Source organism: Pelodiscus sinensis, chromosome 3 (assembly GCF_049634645.1).
Source record: "Pelodiscus sinensis isolate JC-2024 chromosome 3, ASM4963464v1, whole genome shotgun sequence".
Lineage (NCBI taxonomy): Eukaryota > Metazoa > Chordata > Testudines > Trionychidae > Pelodiscus > Pelodiscus sinensis.
Window position 1 is genome coordinate 85,535,613 of NC_134713.1, and position 21,499 is coordinate 85,557,111.

The window sequence follows — 21,499 nt, forward strand, 5'->3', positions numbered from 1 at the left end:
GAACTTTCGAAAGAAGGCGTTCTTCCTCGTGAAATGAGGTTTACCGCCATCGAAAGAAAAGCCGCATTCTTTCGATTTAATTTCGAAAGAACGCGGCTTGAGTCTGGACGCAGGTGAAGTTTTTTCGAAAAAAGGCTACTTTTTTCGAAAAAACCCCTGAGTCTGGACACAGCCTAGGATGTGTGGGGTAAACACCCCGTTACAGTCTCACTGAGGCTACGTCTAGACTACATCCTTTTTCGGGTAAAGGGATGTAAATTAGGCACGTCGATATTGCAAATGAAGCCAGGATTTGAATTTCCCGTGCTTCATTTGCATAATAGCAGCTTATGCTTTTTTTTTGAAACGGGGCTTTTCCGAAAACCCCCCAGCAGTTTAGATGGGGCATTTTTGACAGAAATGCCCCGTTTCAAGAGATCCTGTACTCCTTATTTTTTGGGGAGTACAGGATATTTCGAAATGGGGCATTTCTGTCAAAAATGCCCCATCTAAACTGCAGGTTTTTTTTTAAAAAAAAGCCCTGTTTCGGAAAAAAGCAGTGGCCGCCATTATACAAATGAAGCATGGGAAATTCAACTCTGGCTTTATTTGCAATATCGATGTGCCTAATTTACATCCCTTTACCGAAAAAGGGATGTCGTCTAGACACGGTCTGAGACTGCTCTGACCTGGCTCCCTGTCAAGGCTTTGTTGCTTCCCCATAGGTTCTGCACAGCCCTGACTCTGGTTTTGATGTCTGACACAGCCAGTTCCTTGTTTCCTGCTGCAGCCTTCTATGTATGTGCTTCTCTGCCACTTCCCCTGAATTTTACTCTCCCACTGCTCCCAATTGCTATGCAATCTATGCTTCTGCCTGAGCAAGGTTACTTGCTCCCTTTACTGGTCAGGGGAAGAGGATGTGCCTGTGTGTCCACTCTGGAGTATGATAGTCAAGGAGGAAGTTTGTGGGAATGGTAGATTCTTGCTTAGCCCATTCAACATGGTTGGCAATAACTGTTTCATTTCTAAAATATATAAAAGGGCATTGGCATGAATTCCTCAAGAAGTGGCAGGTCCAAGAGGCTGGAGAAGGTTGATACCATGGGGGCAGCTTTCTTTCCCTTACTCAATCCCTATCCCCAATTGCTATGCCCCTGTACTTCTCTCTGCAACTGTCATTAAAGATCAGGGACCAGGTTAACACCACTTTGAAGGAACACATTTGCTAGCTCTACCTAAAGGAAAAGGACTTAATTTAGCAATAAAACTGAATTTAACCCCCTCTCACACTCGTAATTAAAAAGTGACAATATTCCTTTAAATTTTTTATAGGAACTTTAGAAACTCCCTTACATACAATGGTGTAATGTATTGGATCTTAATAGTAATTGTGTGCATAATTGAGTTATAGAATTCAATCAGGCTATCAAATCTGAAATCATTACTAAACTGATGCTTGGGTTCTACTTTTCCCCTTTGTTTTTTCTTGCGTTTTCCTTCCCATTGATATTTGTTTGTTTTAATGTCTACTCTTCTCACAAATTGAAAACTCAATGAAATATATTAAAAAACCTGACTAAGAAGACAAATTGCATAAAGGCAAACTTTTTTTCACAAGCCCAAGGGGATAATTTTCTTTTCATCTCCTCCTTCTCTCTGATAATACAAAACCACCAACAAATTGTATGTAAAGGGGAACAGAGCAAACAGAAGAGTAGAACTTCACAATTTATTAACTCAAGCATGAAAGCATAGAAAATAAGCAGGGTTCAACTAAGTTGAACAAGAAGTCTGAACCTATTGCATTAAAACATGGTGGTGTTACACTAATCTAATGAGTTTTCTAGCAAATGAGGCATGAAACATATTGCCAGAATATAAAGTCTGTAAAATATCCAAATTACTGTACAATGCCAGTATTTGTTTTATCTTATTAAGGAGCTGATACCGAATACATTATCTTTAAATTTGTACTAAAAGCAAAAAGAGAAAAATTGTTATTTTATGAAGTAATTTGCCGTTCAGATAAGTTGCTAATAACAGCAGATCAAAAGCTACTGAAATCCCCGGGAAAAATACACAGTACCTCATTTGCAAAAACACATTAAAAAAACCTTTGTTCAATAAAGATTTCAGTTTAGTATTTGCAGTCCTTATTTATTTCAGGCTATCCTGAGGGAGAGGTGTATAATGTTGCACTTGTTTCCAGCATAGTACCAAATAATTGAAGACTGTAATATTATGTACTAGTGGCACTTATCAAGTAATATAGTATGTGGTATAATAAGATTACCTTCAACACTAGACCCAAGAATTAATCTCTACTAGTTTGGGACATCATATGTTTTATTAAATTTTATGCATGCAGGGCCAAACCCTGGATTCCTTGGGAAAACTCCCATGGAGTAAATAGAATTTTCCTTTAATAAAAACCTCAGTGATAAAACAAGTAAATGTGTGTTATGTGTTTGTTTTGTACAGACTCCTGCTGCTACTTTGTTTCATAAGACTAAGGCTGCCTGGGTGATTTGTAAATTAATGGGGGTTACTATTACACCTTGTGGGACAGGCATTTATTTGCTCTCACTTTTTCAGCTATGAGAGCACATTCTCTGCCTCACTTCTCTCTTTGTGCTGCTCTGAAATTTGATTTCGTAGTGTTTTTAGCATCCCAAAAAGCTTCACACGGTTGAATACAAGACAATAGATTGTATCAGTTACAGAAACATCCCTAAAGCTGACAGGGTTTAACTGATCACCATATCTGGGGTCAGGAAAGAGCTACCCTCCAGGTTAGATTGGCAGAGACCCTGGTTGTTTTGTTGTTGGGCTTCCTTGGTAGGATGGGGCCTGGAACTTTTGCAGATTTAAACTGTGTAAATGGTGGATTCTCTGCAACTTGAGGTCTTTAAAGCGTATTATGAGGACTTCGGTAGCTTAGCCAGAGGTCAGGGGTCTATTATAGAAGAGGGTGGGTGAGGTTCTGTGGCCTGCAGCCTAAATGATCATGATTAGGGCCCTACCAATTACATAGCCATGAAAAATATGTTACAGATGATGAAATAAGTCCTTCCTCATGAAATCGGATATCTCCCCATGCTGTTGGGAGTGCCCCCAGCAGGAAGCTCTGAGGGGCGTCTACCAGATTATAGCTACAAGGGGACCTTTGTGTTTAAACCTATCACAATGGCCATTCTTACGTTAATGAACTAGCACATTTACCCCGCATTGCTCAGGTCCTTAAGGAGGGGCTCAGGTAGGGGGCTGAACGTGTGTGTGTGTTTAGAGTGTGTGTGTCTGTGTGAATTGAAAGGAAAGGGCAAAGAGTCTTTTCCCCCGCCCCTAGGGTTGCCAGTTGTCCAGTTTTCTACCGGACAGTCCAAAATTTGCATGGTCTGTCCAGTAGAAAAATTCTGAAAATACCGGACACGTGCAATGTCCGGTATTTTCTGAATTCCCAGCTGGGCGCCGGAGGGAAGCCTGGTGGGGGCGGGGGTGGGGGAGGCAGTATGAAATAACCTACCCCCATAAATAATGTCTTCATAATCATCTGTAATAGGGCATATGTCATATCTGTCCTCTGATGTCCCAGAGGCCTCTCAGACTCTGTCCAATGAGTGGCAACTTTATGTAAATTTATATTCCCAGCACTTACATTAGTTCAGTCTCATGCAGAGAATTTACAATAGTTCTCTTCTCTTCTCTTCTCTTCTCTTCTCTTCTCTTCTCTTCTCTTCTCTTCTCTTCTCTTCTCTTCTCTTCTCTTCTCTTCTCTTCTCTTCTCTTCTCTTCTCATTAAGTGGCAGGACCTCCTTTCACTTGTGGAGGGTGATGAATCCCAGTGGGCCAACCAGGCTTGTATTCTATCTTGGTCTGACGGCCCTCTGGAGATATCAGCTGGTGGCTCCTTAATGGAACCACAAGAATGGGTGTGTACTTGGTGCAGGTCACTCCATCCCCAATCCTAGTCCCTTCTGTGGCATTAAGGAGACACTGGCACACATTTACTTGCAGTGCATCAGTTGGCAGCCCCTTTTCCGGCCCTTCCAGGACCTTCTCCTCAGCTTCTGGCTGCACTTTTCCCAACAACTCCTATCTATGGACACTCTGTCCATGGCCCCATGAAGTGATGAGATCTCTTCATCAGCCTCTTGGTGCCCATCTATAAAACCAGGAAGAGAATGCTGGGTGGCGAGGTGTTTTGTGCTTGTGAGACCTGTTTCCATTTCTTCATTTAATCATGTGCCTTAGCAGAATTCCTCTGGGCTTCATCCACTGGCTCCCTAGACACCTTTGAGGAGCAGTGGGTGCTGTCTGGGGTTCTCTGCTCGATGTCCCCCTCAGGATCTCTGATTTTTGAACCTGTGATCCTCACTCCTGTTCCTGTTTGTCATGTGTTGTCCTCCAAACTCGCTTGAGCCCTTGGTGCAGTAACTCCTCCCCTTAGGCTGGGAGAGGGCCTCTTCCTCACCCGGATTTCAGTAAGTGTTAGCTTCAGGAACTCTGTCACACCCTGACTTTTGTTGAAGGTTAGCTTAAAGTGCTTGTAAAATAGGGAATGTTATTCACAGGGATCGCCCCAGGGGTTTATTAAGGGAGAGGATCTGTGAGAAGGAGCCTGGAGTCAGCAATGAGACAGAGTCATAAAGCTGAATGACAAGCAGAAATGCAGAGCACAGTTGATTGCTGCCGGCTGGTTACCAGCTGGGGAAGGCAAGGCAGTCTAATGTTAGAAGAATAAGTAGGAATTGAGAGTGGGAGGAAGACAAATTTTTAGGATCCTTTAACCTCAATCTTACCTCATGTTCAGCTTGATTAGTTTTTATAAAGTTCTTTGGAAAGCACTGTTGTGTATTAGTACAAGTATTCATTTCTATTTTAAGCTAGAAATTAGAATATGGCTCTCTTATTTTAGAGATGGGCTTCAAACCAAGCCACATTTCTAAACATGCACTAGAGCTAGTGTCTATTTGCATGTGATTTCTGCCTCTCTGGCCCATCATTTCATCTTTGAATAAGTTTTCAGAAACTCTACAAAACACTGTCTTATATTAATTATCATGGTAATAAAGTTAAAGGGGTCAAAAACACTTGCAATGTATTTGAACATTTGTGAATGTTTTGCCCTCCTACCCCCAGGTCAATTCCATCACTGACATTTGAGTTTAATGCAAGATTGACTGTCTTAACCTCTCCAAAAATTCTATGTTTCATAATCAAATCACCGATAGGCACAGAGGTGGCTGGGCATATTTGGCAGAGAATATTGACCTGGATCTCTTGATGCAATATCATGCATGTATATAAAATACAGCTACATGAGCTCTTTGTTTCTGAACACTACAATCAATATTCTATTACTCCAGCACTAGTCCTGCTGCATTATAACTACATTAGTTTGTAAGATTCAGGAATGTTTAAGCTAGGCATACTAGTAACAAGAATGAGGGTACTATGGAATCCTGTGGCATCTTAAAGACAGAGGGTATGTCTACACTACAAAGTTAGTTCGAACTAACAGACGTTAGTTCGAACTAACTTTGATAGGCGCTACACTAGCGCTCCGTTAGTTCGAACTTAATTCGAACTAACGGAGCGCTTAGTTCGAACTAGGTAAACCTCATTTTACGAGGACTAACGCCTAGTTCAAACTAGCTAGTTTGAATTAAGGGGTGTGTAGCCCCTTAATTCGAACTGGTGGGAGGCTAAGGCTTCCCAGGTTTCCCTGGTGGCCACTCTGGCCAACACCAGGGAAACTCTATTGCCCCCCTCCTGGCCCCGGAGCCCTTAAAGGGCCACGGGCTGGCTACACAGTTTGTGCCAGTTGCAAGGCTGCCAGCACCCATGCCAGCAGACCCTGCACCTGCCACACTATGAGCCAGCCACCCGAGGACACCCAGCCCTCCACTGCTCCCCAGGACCAGCCTGGCGGCTCCCAGGAGCCTGCCCGGGGGCGCAAAAGGTGGGCGCCCGCTTGGTCAAGTGCGGAGATCGTGGACCTCATCGAGGTTTGGGGGGAAGCCTCCAATGTCCACAATCTCCGCACTAGCCACAGGAACGCGGCCGTCTACGGCCGCATGGCTGCCAGCCTGGCCGACAGGGGCCACCAGCGCAGCCGGGAGCAGGTGCGCTGCAAGGTGAAAGACCTGCGGCAGTCCTACTCCCGGGCCTGCCAGCCAGGGGCCGACCCAGAGGCCTGCCCCCACTTCCACACCCTGGACCGCCTCCTGGGGGCTCATGCCGTCCCTGCCTCCCGGGACATGATAGACCCTGGGGCAGAAGGACCGCTCCAGGAGACGGAGGAGGAGGAGGAGGGCTCTGAGAGCCAGGAGCCTGCCGCCAGCCTACCCAGGACCCCCGAGGCACCCCACAGAGCCACTCGCCTGTGTCGTCCGAGGCCAGGGAGGCATCCACATGTGAGTACCATCGTGTTCCCCTTATGTGTATGGGGGGCTGGGGCGAGAGGGAGCCCCGGGACCGTGCGCCTGGGCCTTGCCCACCAAGGAGCAGCAGCTGGGGATCCTGCAGGGGCCCTGGCCTTGCAGAGGGGAGCTGGGTTTCACACACCTGGGCCCCTGGGGTAATTGACCACTGGTCTTGTTGCACCACAGCTGCAGCACCTGGGCCTGCAGGGCGCACCACACCGCCTGCAGCAGCTGCCCGTGCCCGGGCAAGCAGGAGAGCCAGGAACGAGGAGGAGTACCAAAGACGGCACCTCCGGTTCATGGACCACCAGCTCCGCACCCAGGACCACTGGGTCCAGGAGGACCTGAGGCTGCGCCGGAGGAGTCTGGAGGCCCTGGAGGAGCAGGGCCGTGCCCTGCGAGGCCACCTCCAGAGCCTGCTCGACCGCTTCCCATTTCCTCCTCCTGCTGCTCCCTGTGCTCCCCCTGCTCCTCCTGCTCCCCCTGCTCCCCCTCCTGCTCCCGCTCCTGCTTCTGCTCCTGCTTCCTCCACACCCCCTGTCCCTCCTACCCCACAACCATTTCCCACCGACGCCCCCGGACCCGCAGTGTGGCGAGACGGGAGAGGCAGCCGGACTCCCACCCCTGAGCTTTCCTTTCCCTTCCTCCCTTCCCTCCCCTTCCAGCTCCTTCGTCCCAGGTTTCCCCTCCCCTCTCCCACCCTCATTCCTCCCTTCCCCCACCCCAGTTATGTGAAATAAACAGACGTTTTTGTTTCAAAAATAGGTGTCTTTATTTTACAGTAGATAGGGAGGGGAAAGAGGAAGGGGGGTAGGGTGGAAGAAGGCCCCAGTGGGGCATGCAGGGAGAGGTCAGTCCTCCTCCTCCACCAGGAAGCTCTCCCGCAGGGCTTCCCGGATCCGGACGGCCCCCCGCTGGGCTTCCCGGATGGCGGTGGTGCGGGGCTGACCGTAGTGTCCAGCCATGCGGTCAGCCTCAGCCATCCAGGCTGGCAGGAAAGCCTCCCCCTTCCGCTCACACAAATTGTGGAGCACACAACATGCTGCCACCACGGGAGGGATGTTGTGCTCGGCCAGGTCCAGACGGGTGAGGAGGCAGCGAAAGCGGGCTTTCAGTCGCCCAAAGGCCCCCTCCACCACGATGCGGGCCCTGGTCAGCCTGGCATTGAAGGCCTGGCGGGAGGGATTGAGGTGCCCCGTGTAGGGCTTCATCAGCCACGGCTGCAGTGGGTAGGCGGCATCCCCAACCAGGCACACGGGCATGTCCACGTCCCCAACCCTGATGTGGCGGTCGGGGAAGAAGGTCCCGTCCTGCAGCCGCTGGCACACGGAGGAGTTGCAGTACACCCGAGCGTCGTGTGCTTTGCCGGACCAGCCCACATTAATGTCCCCGGTGGTCACACACGGCCTGCAGGATCACGGAGAAGTACTCCTTGCGGTTCACGTACCGGGACGCCTGGTGTTCCGGGGCATGGATGGGGATGTGCGTCCCATCGATGGCCCCCCCGCAGTTGGGGAAGCCGAGGGCGCCGAAGCCCCGGATGACGGCGTCCGGGTCGGCGAGGCGGACCACCCTGCGGAGCAGCACCCGGTTGATGGCCTTGACCACCTGCGGAGAGAGACACAACAAAGCGCCAATCAGTGGTGCGCCCTGGTGGCTGGGAGCGTTCGTGCCCTGGCAGTGCCCCGCGCCCCACTCCTGGTAGCAACCCCCATGGCAGCGTGTAGTACGGCCGGGACAGACCGACCCCTCTGGTGCGGGGCGCTTTCGCCTCCTCCCGCCCCCTCTTTGTCCCTGGGGCGGCCCATCCCCTCCTCGCAGCCCCCCCTGTCCTCCGGCTCGGTGGCCGACGAGTGCCATACCTGCATGAGCACCGCTCCGACGGTGGATCTCCCCACGCCGAACTGGTTCCCGACGGATCGGTAGCTGTCCGGCATGGAGAGCTTCCAGAGGGCGATGGCCACCCGCTTCTGGAGGGGGATGGCGGGCCTCATGCGAGTGTCCCTTCTGCGCAGGGCAGGGGCGAGCCACTCGCAGAGCTCCAGGAAGGTGTCCCTCCTCATCCTGAAGTTCTGGGTCCACTGTCGGTCCTCCCAGCGCTCCAGGACGATGCGGTCCCACCAGTCGGTGCTGGTGTCCAGACGCCAGATGCGGCGGGGCACGCCAATGCCGGGGCACCGCCGCGGCTCCTCCACGGCCCCCAGGGCGGCCAGGCGGAGAGGCAGGGGGCTGACGTGCACCAGGTGGTGCCAGGCAGCCTCGAGCCATTGGTGGCAGGCTTGCAGCAGCAAGTCCAGAAAGTGCACTAGAAGGTGCAGGGCGAGCTGTGGCTCCATGTTGCCACCTGCGTCGGCCCCCCCGAAGGGAAGCACCGACACAGACGGGCACAGAGACCAACGCTTTGCTGTCCCTCGGCGAGGTTGGCAAGGAAGCAGGAAAAGCTGAGAACCGGCTATCCGGGGGGTCCCTTTAAGCTTGAGCCTCAGATAGCCTCAGACAGCAGCCACACAAAGCAACTACTGACCTGATGCCCTGCCAGAACCAGTTTCAGCTGCCCTTAAATGCCCCCCTGCGTCCAATCAGTGTGGACGCGCTAGTTCGAATTAGCAAAACGCTAATTCGAACTAGTTTTTAGTTCTAGATGCGCTAGTTGGAATTAGCTTAGTTCGAATTAACTAATTCGAACTAAGTTAGTTCAAACTAGCGCTGTAGTGTAGACATACCCTAACAGATTTATTTGAACATAAGATTTTGTGGGTCAAAACCATTTTTTCAGATGCATCTACAGATTTTTTAACAGATATGGACTAACACAACTACCTCTCTAAAAATGAGAGAAAGACTTCAAATTTTTAAATATAAAAATACATGTTTATATTTTAATAATCCTAGGTTTCACAAATCCTTTCCCTTTATAGCATGATTTACTTAAATGTAACTAACGAGGATTTTGGGAGAACAATTTATTTTCATTAGATATCTCTTCAGCTTTGCACACTACAAAGGGAACTTCCACTTACACATCATATTCTTTTTGACCTTGTCTTTATGCTGCAAATGACAAAAAATGTAACTTTATAACTTAGAAGTCACTGCAATATTTTTCCTTTTTGTGTTTGGCAACCATAACAAGAGTTCAGTTTTGCACAACTTCCCACCTGCCCTTGTTCTCCCATTTGGAAAAAAGGCCTTGTAATCTCACATTCAACACAAAGTGAAAGTCATTTGTGTATTCAAAACAAGGGTCACAACACATTATCAGATAAAAGCACATGTGTCTGGTGTAATTCTTTAGGCCAGCGTTTCCCAAATGGTGTTCCGCGGAACCCCAGGGTTCCGCGAAGTGAAAAGAAGGGTTCAGCAAGAAAATTCCACTACAATAACAATTTATTATTTAAATTTTTTTGTACACATTAAATTTGATTTTTGTTTTTAAATATGTGCAATTAAAGTGTTGAGCTCATGACCCTGTTTAGCATTTGTTTATTATTATCCTTACTTATTTGTGGTCTACTTTTTTCAGCTCCATATATAAGACTGTTATTAAGGATTCCGCAAAAAATTTTTCGAGTTTAAAAGGGTTCCATGACCAAATAAAATTGGGAAACATTGCTTTAGGCTGTGGACATTGCTGTGATAGCTCCCTTAGTAGGCAGTTGGTATGTGCTTTTGAAAAACTGGGGTTAGCTACCCCGCTTTTCATATCCTGAGGAATAGCTCTCAGATCTTTTTTCTCAACCTTGCAAACAGATTGTGGTTAAAGAAATTGGGATATGGGTATATCAGAATAACAGGTTCTCCCACTTGGTCCTGAATTGTCTATTCCACTCAGCATAGCAACAACCAGAAAGTGCACCGTGGGCATGTCAATATTTGAATTGAGTGGTAGCACTGTTTATCTATGCTCCGGGGAAGGTCAACGCTGCCATGATCAATATTCCAGAGTTTGATTTAACGGGTGTAGTGAAGACCCACTAAATTGAACTCAGAGGGCACCCCAATTGGCAACCGGTACTCCTGCTCCTGAAAGGAGTAAGAGAGGCTGAGGGGGATGTCTGCTCCTGTTGGCCTCCCTCTGTGAGGATGGCAGGGAACTCAAATCAAGATATGCCAACTCCAGCTATGTAATTAATGTAGCTGGAGTTGTGTATTTTGATTCGACTTTCCCCTTTAGTGTAGACCCGGCCTTAGCTGTCAAATTCTAATCCTTACTTTCTAGATTACTTCTTCCATTTTAGACAAGTCATTTAGGGTCAGATTTTCACTTGCTCTGTGTGGGTGTGGAGAGAAAGACCAAAAAGAACCTTTTATCAGTGTACTCCATTTCTGTTTTGCCCTACCTACCTCCACTCATGAAGTGGAAGGGATACACATCCCAGGCCCATACAAAGATGGGGGTGAAGCTGTCAGTTCAGCAATGTTCCTTGGGAAATTTTTATGGCTCCTATTTATTTAATAAAATGATGGCATTGTTGCCATCCACAAACACTAAAAACACACCAGTCTTGTCCTAGAAATCGTGAGATTAATGATTTCTAAGATAGCTTTTACAAATATAAATAAATTGGTTCTTTGTATTTTCCTCCTATTTTTTGAGCATTCAGTGTGCACTGACATTGTATTTTCATACTTTCTTCCACAACCATGAAAAGCTAGAAACTTACTTTTTAAAAAATGAAAGCTGAGATTTTTATGTAGTGACATAACTCTAGCTATAAGAAAAGCAGCACTTCTTGCAAGATTTTCAATAAAATCCATGTATTGACGGCACTGTAGAGTTGTAATTAAGGAATCTATATTTACAGTTGCAGGGAAACAAAATTGTTCCCTCTCCGTCCCCGCAAAAAGCTTTAAAAATCAGAAGCATTTGTCAAGCAGCTTTTTTTCTCTGTGTGTAGCACATGTGCCATATACTAATATCTGATGGTGAGAGGTGGTATAAATATTTGTTGGCACTTGTTTCAGATAATCTGTATAAATCACTGTACGCATTATTACCGCATATTCACACAGCTTAAAAATACTTGATACCACAGTATAAATGTATTGGTTTTGATGCACCCATTTCTATATTTACTGGGTTAGGGAAAAAAACCACCCTACTTGCAATTTAATCAGACACCCTAATTACAAAGATTTTGTATATCACTCATCTGTATTGTCCTTGATTGTTTTTGTCTATCAAATTGGATTAATATAAAGTGGTTTATATTTAAAATAAAAACAGACTTAATTAAATCCATCAAAAAAGACCCCAAGAAAGCTGGTTTTAGTCTGAGTTTGTCTTTTTATTATGTGTACAGTGCTTAATACAATGGGTCCTGGTCTCTGTTTAGTCTGTTGGCTCTGCTGCAATAAAAATAGTTTGTGTAGATTCCTGACAATCATTAACCTCATAAGGTACATTTCGAAAATGTTCTCTGTTGACACTGTGCAATCAACTTATTTATTTACTGGGTTTTTGTATGCAGAAACTAGACAATGTATCCCATCAGGATTTTGTTAATTATACAGTGACATTTGCTATATGGGAATGGTGTTGTCATAACACTTTCCATACTTGGAGCTCAATCTTTCTAAGCACTTGAGCTATAAGATAAGTGGTAATATGTGTCGCACTGCAATTTCCTACAAGAGCGAACGATTTCATGATACTGTTTTTCATTGAAAACCCCCAACAACTACAGACCTCAAGCAGCAAGAACAAACAAGCAAGTAAACAACGAAGTCTGTGAGATGCTTCCTGGAGATAAGGAAACCATTTAAAATGGAGAGGTCTATTAGCCCCTTCACTGGAGATGCTTTAACTGAGACTGGATAAAACACAAAAGAATGTGGTATAGGGAACATTCCTGCAAGGGCAGGGCAATGAAGTATCTAATAGACCTTTTATCTCCATTTCTTAAGACTCCATCATGGACATTTGGGAACCCCTCCCCCCCAAATAATCAAACCTGAGTAGTGCTGCAATCATCAGGGCCAGGTTGCAATGCCTTTTGATCAAATTTGGCCCTGTGGCCTGTTTGTCATGTCATAGGAGCCATACCTAAGTAAGCAGTAGTGTGTGGAGTGTGTCTCCTCTTGCCACAGCTATGGGACCAGTCTAGTTGTGCTTCCAGAAACCTGTGTCTCCTCTTCTCTGCCCACTGAAAATTGCTCAGTCACAGTCTTAAGATCTGCTATAAGTACTGGGAGCTACAGTGAGTGTCCCCATGGGAAAGCTGACTGGAGAGGGACAGTGGGGAGCCTTCAGGAAGGACTTGAGGGGGTTCAGTTGTGTGAAAAATGTCTGAGGAGGGTACCCCTGTCTTGGCTCAATTCACTTTGCTTTTGTTCTGCTGAAACTAAGTGAATTAAGCTAATCAAATGAAGGCCACTGTAATTCTGTAAATGAGCACCCACACAGAGGTTCAATGTGATTTTTAACTAATCTATTTAAAATTCATACTTTAGGTTAATGTGGATTTGCCCAAACTGTCTCTGTGGCCACGTCTGCATTGAGCACCCCAGGCAGCAGTGAATAGGGTATGCATAGCTACACAAAGTAGTGAAAAACAAGTTCCATTCACACTGATGTGAAGCTACATGCATCAGTGCAAGGTTCTGGATAAAGGGGAGGCAGTGGGGAAAGGCAGCTCTGTTGACTCCTCTTCTGATGGAGTCTTTCACTGAGGCAGAAAATGACTCTTTCAGTGGGGAGGCTGAGTAGCAGTGTAGATGGAGAAGGTATTGCTTGGGCATGTTGAGAGCTAGGAATGGTCTATACAGTTGCCACCCACATGTCCCTGGAATGCCAGACATTCTGGCACTTCCAAGAATGGGGTGGACCCAACCCCACAACCTAACATGTGTATGAGCATACTGCCCCACCCTTCCAGCCTGACCTTGTACACATGGGCACGTGAGGTCTCACTGCACAGGGAATGCCGTTTTCAAGAGCAGTCTGTTTTGCCCTGACCAGCTTGGTTTTGCACAGAGCATGCATGTAAAGTCATGCTAGCAAGGGCAGAGCAGTACTCTGTTCAAAATGGTGTCCTCTGTCAGATACTGGAGAAAATAGCTTCTGGTTTTGTCCTGAGATGGGGGAAAAACCAGCCAAAAAGATGACTGTCTGATGTAAAACCAGACAAGTAGCCTCTCCAACATACCTTAATGGTTCATGCATGCCTGTACTCACCTCAGATGTGCCTCCCTGTCTATTCTGCTATTTATAAGCATATTACAGGGCATGCAGTGTATGTACTCTACACACCGCCTTACAGTGTAGACAGACCCTATAAAGACTAGCCCCTAGAGACTCATCTGGCCACAGAAACACTTACAGATAATCTTGGCTCCATTAAATTCAGATAACTTGTGTCATCCATTTATCTTTGCATAGATATATATATGCAAAATTATTCCAAACCCCACTGATTTAACAGGAGGCTGTAAATCCTTTTTTTAATGGTCAGATTATCTACTTTTCAGGTTTTTTTTTTCTTTTTTAAAAAAGGGTTTCAAACCTGTCATTATCAGACACTAACAGGAACCAGAATGAAAGGGCTAGGGAAAGCTGTTTGAGTAACAGCTGCCCTCAGGGCTCCGAATACAGGTCTGTCAAGAATTTAACATATGAACAATTTAGCAGCCTAATATGCCTTTTTTAAAACAGAAAAAATGTTTGAAAAAAATAATGCAAGAAAAAAAGCTACTTGGGTGCTTTCCCCCCAAAACTTCCCATTTCTCCTCACAGCTTCATAGGACTGGAAGGGAACTCTCAAAGTCATCTAGAGTCTGTGGTGTCCAACCAGTTCTGAGCAATAGCAAACTAGTCACACTCAACTACCCAAATGGCCACATGTGGCTAGTGGCTAGCGGGTTGGACTCCACAGATCTGACAGGAGTTTGTCTAACTTGCTCTTAAAAATCTCCAGTCAGAGTGATTCCATAGCCCCTCTAGGCAGTTTATTCCAGTGCTTACCCTTCTTTCCCATCTTTAGGTAAGAGAGAAATTAAATAAGGATGAGGAGATATAGTATATCACATAAGCAAGAGAGTTGATTCTGTTTCTATGTGGCTCTCTTTAACAAGAGGACAACAGATATTTGAATGCTGCTAGAAGCACTTAGAATTTAGTTCTAATCAAAGGGTATGTCTACACTGCAGCCTAATTCTAACTAGGGCTGCAAATGTAGGCATTCGGAATTGCAAATCAAGCCCGGGATTTAAATATCCCACACTTGATTTGCATCTTCCCGGCCGGGCGCCATTTTTTGAAATTTACAAGCCCAAAGTAACTGCCCGTGTCTACATGCAGCAGTGAAACGGGCGTTCAAAATTAAGCCCTAGTTCAATAATACCTGTTAAATCTCATTGCAGGAGGAATAACAGGTAGTTTGAACTAGGGCTTTATTTCGAACGCCCGTTTCACTGCTGCGTGTAGATGCGGACAGTTACTTTGGGCTTGTAAATTTCAAAAAATGGTGCCCGGCCGGGAAGATGCAAATCAAGCGCGGGATATTTAAATCCCGGGCTTGATTTGCAATTCCGAATGCCTACATTTGCAGCCCTAGTTCAAATTAGGCTGCAAGTGTAGACATACCCAAATATACTTACAATATGTATATCAAAGATTAAATTTTCCCTGAAGTAAACAAGAAATATGAAGTGAACGTGCCATCATGAATGACCTTGCTTTTTGACATAGTGAGGCATGGACATTCAAGTGAAATTCTGCATGCCAAAATCTGCAAAGAGCTAAACTGGTTTGCACCACTGACATGTAGCCTGGTGTACCAATGAGGTCTTTTTAAAGCATAAATTTTATCAGCAAAATATTCTCAGGGAAAATTGAGGTGAAGGTGGGATAGAATCATGTACCTTTCTGAATTCACATGGGGAAGAGATCTGTCCAAATGTTTTGACTATACCAATCTGATATGTACATCCAGATACAGAAACATCAATGCCTCTTTGAGCGGTACCCTTAAGCCAGAGATTTCCAGAAAAAAAATCAGTACGTATAAAAATATAAATTGTTACATTTCATTGCAATATGGAAAATTAAAAATGTTAATGGGAAAGAATTTACCCTCCCTCAAAACTTGGAAGGTAGAAAATGAACAATGAAATACGGGTGAAAACTTTGCAGTAAAAATCAGGAAACAAAACATGTTTATGAGCAAACTCTTTTTTTTGTAGATTTTTGTCCAAGAGCAAACTGCAAATTTAGGTGACTCCTTTGGTTCATAACCTCAATTGATTTTTTTGTATATGGGTAACAATATGTATTGTGATAATGTTTAATTCATTTAGTTGCACTATTGAAATTTGGTTTAGATAGTAAATGCCTCTAGCCCGGTACAAATATTTCATGTTTCATATAGCTCTGAGTAGTTTTGGTATTGTGGAAACACTAACATTTGCGAAGTTGCCTTAGCAGAAGTAATATTCTGGAAAATAACCTTCTGTAAACTGTTTGTCCTTGAGATTTGTTATTTTAATAGCTTATGTATGCAAGGGACAATAAAGAGATGACAACAAAAACATATGAAGAGTATATAAAAAGTGTGACATGATAGAAGCCAGTGAGATAGGCCATTATGATAAAAAGCAGAAAAATCTAATAGACTATAGTTGGCAGATAAATAAATACAGGGAGATAGAATTAGGATAAGATACTATACTAAGGTGAAATAATTGGATAGGTGGGATGTGGATAATGAAGCAGGACATTATAATTGCAAATGTAAAATAATAGGACAGGGCAATAAGTAGAAAATAATTTAGCCAACAGTGTATGGAAAGACTAGACTGGTCAAAATACTTCACTATTTTGTTAACAGTCTTTTGTAGATGTAGGTTTGAGAAGTGTTCAGGTTTAAAAATGTAGCTCTAATTGCCTGATTTGGATGTTTCCCCCTCTTTTAAATTTCCAGAACAGGGATGTTGAGCTTCAAATGACTTTATTGTTTAGAATCTATGGCTACATCTAGACTTTGGCTTAGGCATGACAGTATCTATCGACAAAGCCTCTGCCGAAAAAGAACATCTAGATTATATTATGCGGATCAAAAAATTGATCCGCTTTTTCAAAAAAGAGCGTCCAGACTGCTGGATGCTCTGTTGACAAAAGAAGGCACCTGGAAGTGCTTCTGGCAGGGTCTGGGGGCAGCCTTTATTTCCAGGTGCTGCTGCCTGCCCTTTGCAGAGACGCGTGCTTAAAGGGATCCCCTTGGACAGCCGTTGCTCTGCTCCTGCTTCTGGCTTGCCTACCTCCTAGAGGGAAAGCAAAGCTGCTGCAGTTCTTGCTCTGGTTGCCCTGCTTCCTTGGACACCACAGCAATTTATTTTCTGGGTTTTTTTTCTGCTTTTCACTGTTTTTGGCCATGGAGCCTGAGCTGCCCCTGGGCAGGCGAAGGCCCCACGCTGCCATACTGCAGCTTCTGCTGCATCTGCATGACTCTGTCATGAATCTCCTGCCCCATATGGACCCAGGCTGAATCGAGGAGACTCTCTTCTGGGATGCAGGAGCTCTGTCCTTGCCCCCAAGCTTTTTTGGGGACAGGCAGATTTGGAGGCACGAGACGAGTTTGGACTGGTGGGACCGGCTCGTCATGCAGCTCTGGGATGATGACCACGGCTCTGCAACTTCTGGATGCCATATTCCAGGAGCTGTGTGCCTGGGTCACCCCTGCTCTGGAACACCAGGACACTCACCTGCGGCCTGCCATCCCCCTGCAGAAGCGGGTCACAATTGCCCTGTGGAAGCTGGCCAGCCCCGACAGCTACCGCTCAGTAGGACACCAGTTTGGCATGGGGAGGTCTACCATTGGGGCTGTCTTGATGGAGGTAAGTCACTGTTGGGGGATAGGCCCTGCTGAGTGTGGGGGTTGAGAAAGGGGAACTGCCAGGCAAGGGAAAGAGGGAGTGGGGGATGGAGTGGCACTTGGAGGCCGCTTTTCAGCCACCCCTGCACTGATGTGGGGAGGGGAGTGTCCTGACAAGGAGAGGGTGGGTTGGGGGGGTGGGTTCTCCTCCCAAGCACTTAGGTAACCTAACTCCCTGGTTTCTGTCTATCTATTTGTCTCATGCTGCAGGTGGTGAGGGCCATCAGTGCGGAGCTACTGAAGAGGCTCGTCCATCTCAGGGACCTGGACAACACTATTGCCGGATTTGCCGCCCTTGGATTCCCGAACTGTGGAGGAGCCCTCGATGGGACACACATCGCAATCCGCGCACTGCCCCACGGAGCAGTCCAGTTTAGAAACAGGAAGGGCTACTGTTCCATGGCTGCAGGCCCTCATCGACCACTGGGGACACTTTACAGACATTTGTGTCGGATGGTCGGGGTGGCACATGATGCCTGCATATTCAGGAACTCCTATCTGTACTTCAGGTTGCAGGCAGGAACACTTTTCCCCCAGTGGCACCTTGCGCTCGGGGACGTGCAGATGCCGGTGTGCATAGTGACCGATGAGGCCTACACCCTGATGCCGTGGCTCATGAAACCCTACACCGGCCACCTGGATGCAAGCAAGGAGCTTTCCAACACGCATCTTAGCCAGGCTCACATCCAGGTGGAATGTGCCTTCGGCCGGCTGAAAGGGAGATTCCGTTGCCTCCTCACACTCCTGGAGATGGGCAAAAGCAACATCTCAGAGGTGGTGGCTGCATGTTGCACCCACCATAACCTGGAAAGAGGAAGCCTTCCTGCTGAGGTGGGGGACAGGTGCTGATGGCGAGGAGAGGCAATTTCAGCAGCCCCAGATGGCTGCCATCCGCCAGGCTCACCAGGCTGGTGTCGAAATCTGAGAGGCCCTGAGGGAGAGATTCTCAGAAGGAGCCACTGACCCTCCCTAGGGCCTCCCCCATAGGGTGTTTGGCCTGGCCCACCGCTACCTTTCCCTCCACAACCCTCACTCTCTTCCCATTAAGAACAAATATAAGACCCACTTTTCTTTCTAAACAGAAATTTGCTTTATTAGAAACACTAGCAGTAAAGAAAATGTGTGAACTGTTTAAAAAAACTTTCTCTTTTAACTGTTCACCGGTTTATCCACAAAGTAAATCTGTCAGTCAAAATAAAGATTGTGTAACATAACTGAAATGACCTTTAACTGGGGTGGTAGGGGGCTGAAGACCTGGAGCGGGGAGGGGAACTGAAAAACTGGAGGGGAAAGGGGGCTCAAGAGGGCCACTGCTTCCCTGATTTCAGGGTCCTGCCACCTTCCTGCATCCTGGCAGTGCCCCGGCCTTGGGACTGGGTGGAGTGAGAGCCAGTACTGGCCTGGGCAGGATGAGGTGGGGGAGGGGGAGGAGCAGCTGTTGAGCCTGTGAAGGCACAGGAACAGGAGGGGCTGGGGGGGAAGAAGGGCCTGAAGGAGCAGGGGGGCTGGATAAGAAGGGGGGGCTGGAGGAGCGGTGCTCGTGACAGGGGCAGGCAAGGGCACCTCCCGCATTGTGGCACAGATGTCAGTGCGCTGCTGGACCAGGTCGTCCAGCAGCCTGGTGCGCCACTCGGCCTCTGCCTGCGTCCTCTGCTGGAGGGTCCTGTCTGTCTCCACTTCCTCCTCCTCCTCGTGCAGCTCTCTCACCTCTCCTGCCTGGTCTTCCTCTCTCTGGAGCGGTCGGTCCACAATGTGGTGGGGTAACCTGGACTCCACCACACGCAGTGGCGTCTGGGCTTCCCCACCATCCAGGATCTGCTCCAACTCCTGGTAGTAAGGGCAGGTCTCTGGGGCTGCCTCGGAGTGGGAGCTCTGGTCCCGGGCCCTGGCATATCCTTGCTGCAGCTCCTTTATCTTGGCCCTGACTTGTGCCATGGTGCAGGGGTGATGCCCTTTGGTGGCCAGTCCCTGAGCCAGGCGCTCGTAGGTGTCCACATTCCTGCGGTGTGTCTGCAGGGCCTGCACGGCTTCTTCCTGGGACCAGAGCTCCAGGAGGTTTTGGATTTCTGGCCCTGACCAGGCTGGTGCCCACCTTTCGGTGCCCCTGGGTGGGTCGTCCTCTCTGTCCCAAGAAGGGCCGGGGGGCCTTGAGGCTGGGACATGTCTATCATGGCTGGCATGGGTGCTCTGGCTAGCTGCCAGACAGCAAGGCCTGTCTCAGTGCCTGTGCCTTTAAGAGGCTGCAGCCAGGAACCACATTCTGTACATGTAAAGGCTAGACTATCCACCAGGGCTTCTTCCTGGAGGCCTTTTTTGTCGACAGAACTGGTTCCCTGTGTCCACACACACCCTTTTGTCAACAGAGCTTTGTCGACAAAGGTGTTCTTTCTCGTAAAAGGAGGTTTACCGCTGTCGACAAAACTGCCGTGTTCTGTCGACTTACTGTCGACACAACGCAGAGGTAGTGTAGATGCAGGTATAGTTTTGTCGACTAAAGACCGCTTTTGTCGACAAAACTCTGTAGTCTAGACACACCCTTTGAGTTGGCAGAAAGAAGGATTTATTTTTATTAATATTTTACAGTATATTAATCTCCTGCATTAAATTGTGAGAGTATTCAAGGAATCAGACAGGACTTCTGGTTTTAAAGGTGATAGTTATTTATACAAGTATTATATTGAACAATATTAGAAAAGGAAAAACTGGTAACATTTTAAGGATCTGTTTAAGTAACGTGTAAACCTTAAAACATTTCAATCTGGAAAACCACTAAAGAGCATGAATGCACATTCCAGCTACCTAAATGTATTGAGTTCTCATATTGTGAATACTTTCATTTTCCCAATGTGGGGAACATATTGCTAAGAACTACCACTAACTTTATTTTAGCTATTTTCTTGTATCCCTATCCAGAACCAGAAGTACTTAAGAATGGCCATTCTGGGTGAGGCCTATGGTCCACCTAGTTCAGTATCCTATCATCTGAAAGTAGCCAATATCAGATGCTTCAAAGAGAATGAACAGAACAGAATGATAATCAAGTGATCCCACCCTTTTCATCCAGTCCCAGCATCTGGTAGTCAAAGCCTTAGGAACATAGAGAGCATGGGATTACATCCCTGAACATCTTGGATACTAGCCATTGATGGACCTATGCTCCATGAGAGTACAGAGGAAACGAAACTGTGTGATGGCAAGCAACTCATCACTGTGATGCCTCCTGCTGGCTATCATGGGGATTAAGTCTGTTTGCCATTGTTCCCTCTTCTATTGATGTCTTTTCACGATCATTTCTGCTCCAGGAACCCATGTTATCCTCAGGACCCTAGCATTCTCTTCATGACACAGCTCTCTTCAGGCTGCCACTTGCTGCTTCCCTTCCAATTCCTGGACCTCTTCCCCATAGCCCCAGCACCTTCTTTGCCCTTTCCTCAGGGCCTCAGCCTGCAGATCCCCTCTGCCAAGCAGAATCTGCCTTCAGCTTCCTGGGTCTCTGCCTGTTGCATTGCTTTATCCATAGAATCATAGAACTGGAAGAGACCTCAGAAGGCCATCAAGTCCAGCCCCCTGCTCTAGGCAGGACCAATTCCAACTAAATCAACCTGGCCAGAGCTTTGTCAAGCCGAGACTTAAACACCTCTAGGGATGGAGACTCCACTACTTCCCTAGGTAACCCATTCCAGTGCTTCACCACCCTCCTAGTGAAATAGTTTTTCCTAATATCCAACCTGGACCTCTCCCACCACAACTTGAGACCGTTGCTACTTGTTCTGCCATCTGTCACTACTGAGAACAGCCTCTCTCCATCCTCTTTGGAACCTCCCTTCAGGAAGTTGAAGGCTGCTATCAAATCCCCCCTCACTCTTCGCTTCTGCAGACTAAACAGACCCAAGTCCCTCAGCCTCTCCTCATAAGTCATATGCTCCAGCCCCCTAATCCAGGGTGCTTGCTGCCTTCCACCTGCAAGGCAGTCAGTCCTCCTCTCTTTTCAAGCTCCAGGGAGTGACTGCTGCTGCTCTGTAATTCTTCTTATATGAGCCTGCTTGGCCCTGCTATAAGACTTTCTGTGATTGGCTGCCTCCTGCAGTCTCCCTAGGGCTCTGTTAACTCCTGAGAGCTCAGTGAGGGGCAGTCATCCTTCCAAATTGTGTAAAATAAAAATCAGAGGAAAAACAACTGAGTGCAAGCTTCTTTCGGAATAAGCTTTTCCGGAAGAGATCTCCC

General features: G+C 46.9%; 1 protein-coding gene and 1 long non-coding RNA gene across 2 annotated transcripts in view; one reads left to right on the forward strand and one right to left on the reverse strand.

Moving 5' to 3' along the window:
• Positions 1–21,499, forward strand: part of LOC142827624 (uncharacterized) — a 231,786-nt gene that overhangs the window by 20,663 nt on the left and 189,624 nt on the right. The window lies entirely within an intron of this gene.
• LOC142827623 (uncharacterized) lies at positions 7,742–8,531 on the reverse strand. Its single transcript, XM_075923160.1, has 2 exons — positions 8,267–8,531; positions 7,742–8,012 (listed from the first exon to the last, which is right to left on the reverse strand). The coding sequence occupies exons 1-2, from the start codon at positions 8,465–8,467 to the stop codon at positions 7,785–7,787; spliced, it is 429 nt and encodes a 142-aa protein (XP_075779275.1). The 5' UTR covers positions 8,468–8,531; the 3' UTR covers positions 7,742–7,784.

What these genes read in the sequence shown, in the direction of transcription:
- LOC142827623 (XM_075923160.1), bottom strand. Translation starts at nt 8,467, where the DNA reads ATGAGGAGGGACACCTTCCTGGAGCTCTGCGAGTGGCTCGCCCCTGCC. An exon ending in TCGGAGCGGTGCTCATGCAG is followed by an intron (nt 8,013 to 8,266) that starts GTATGGCACTCG and finishes CTCTCTCCGCAG; the next exon opens with GTGGTCAAGGCCATCAACCG.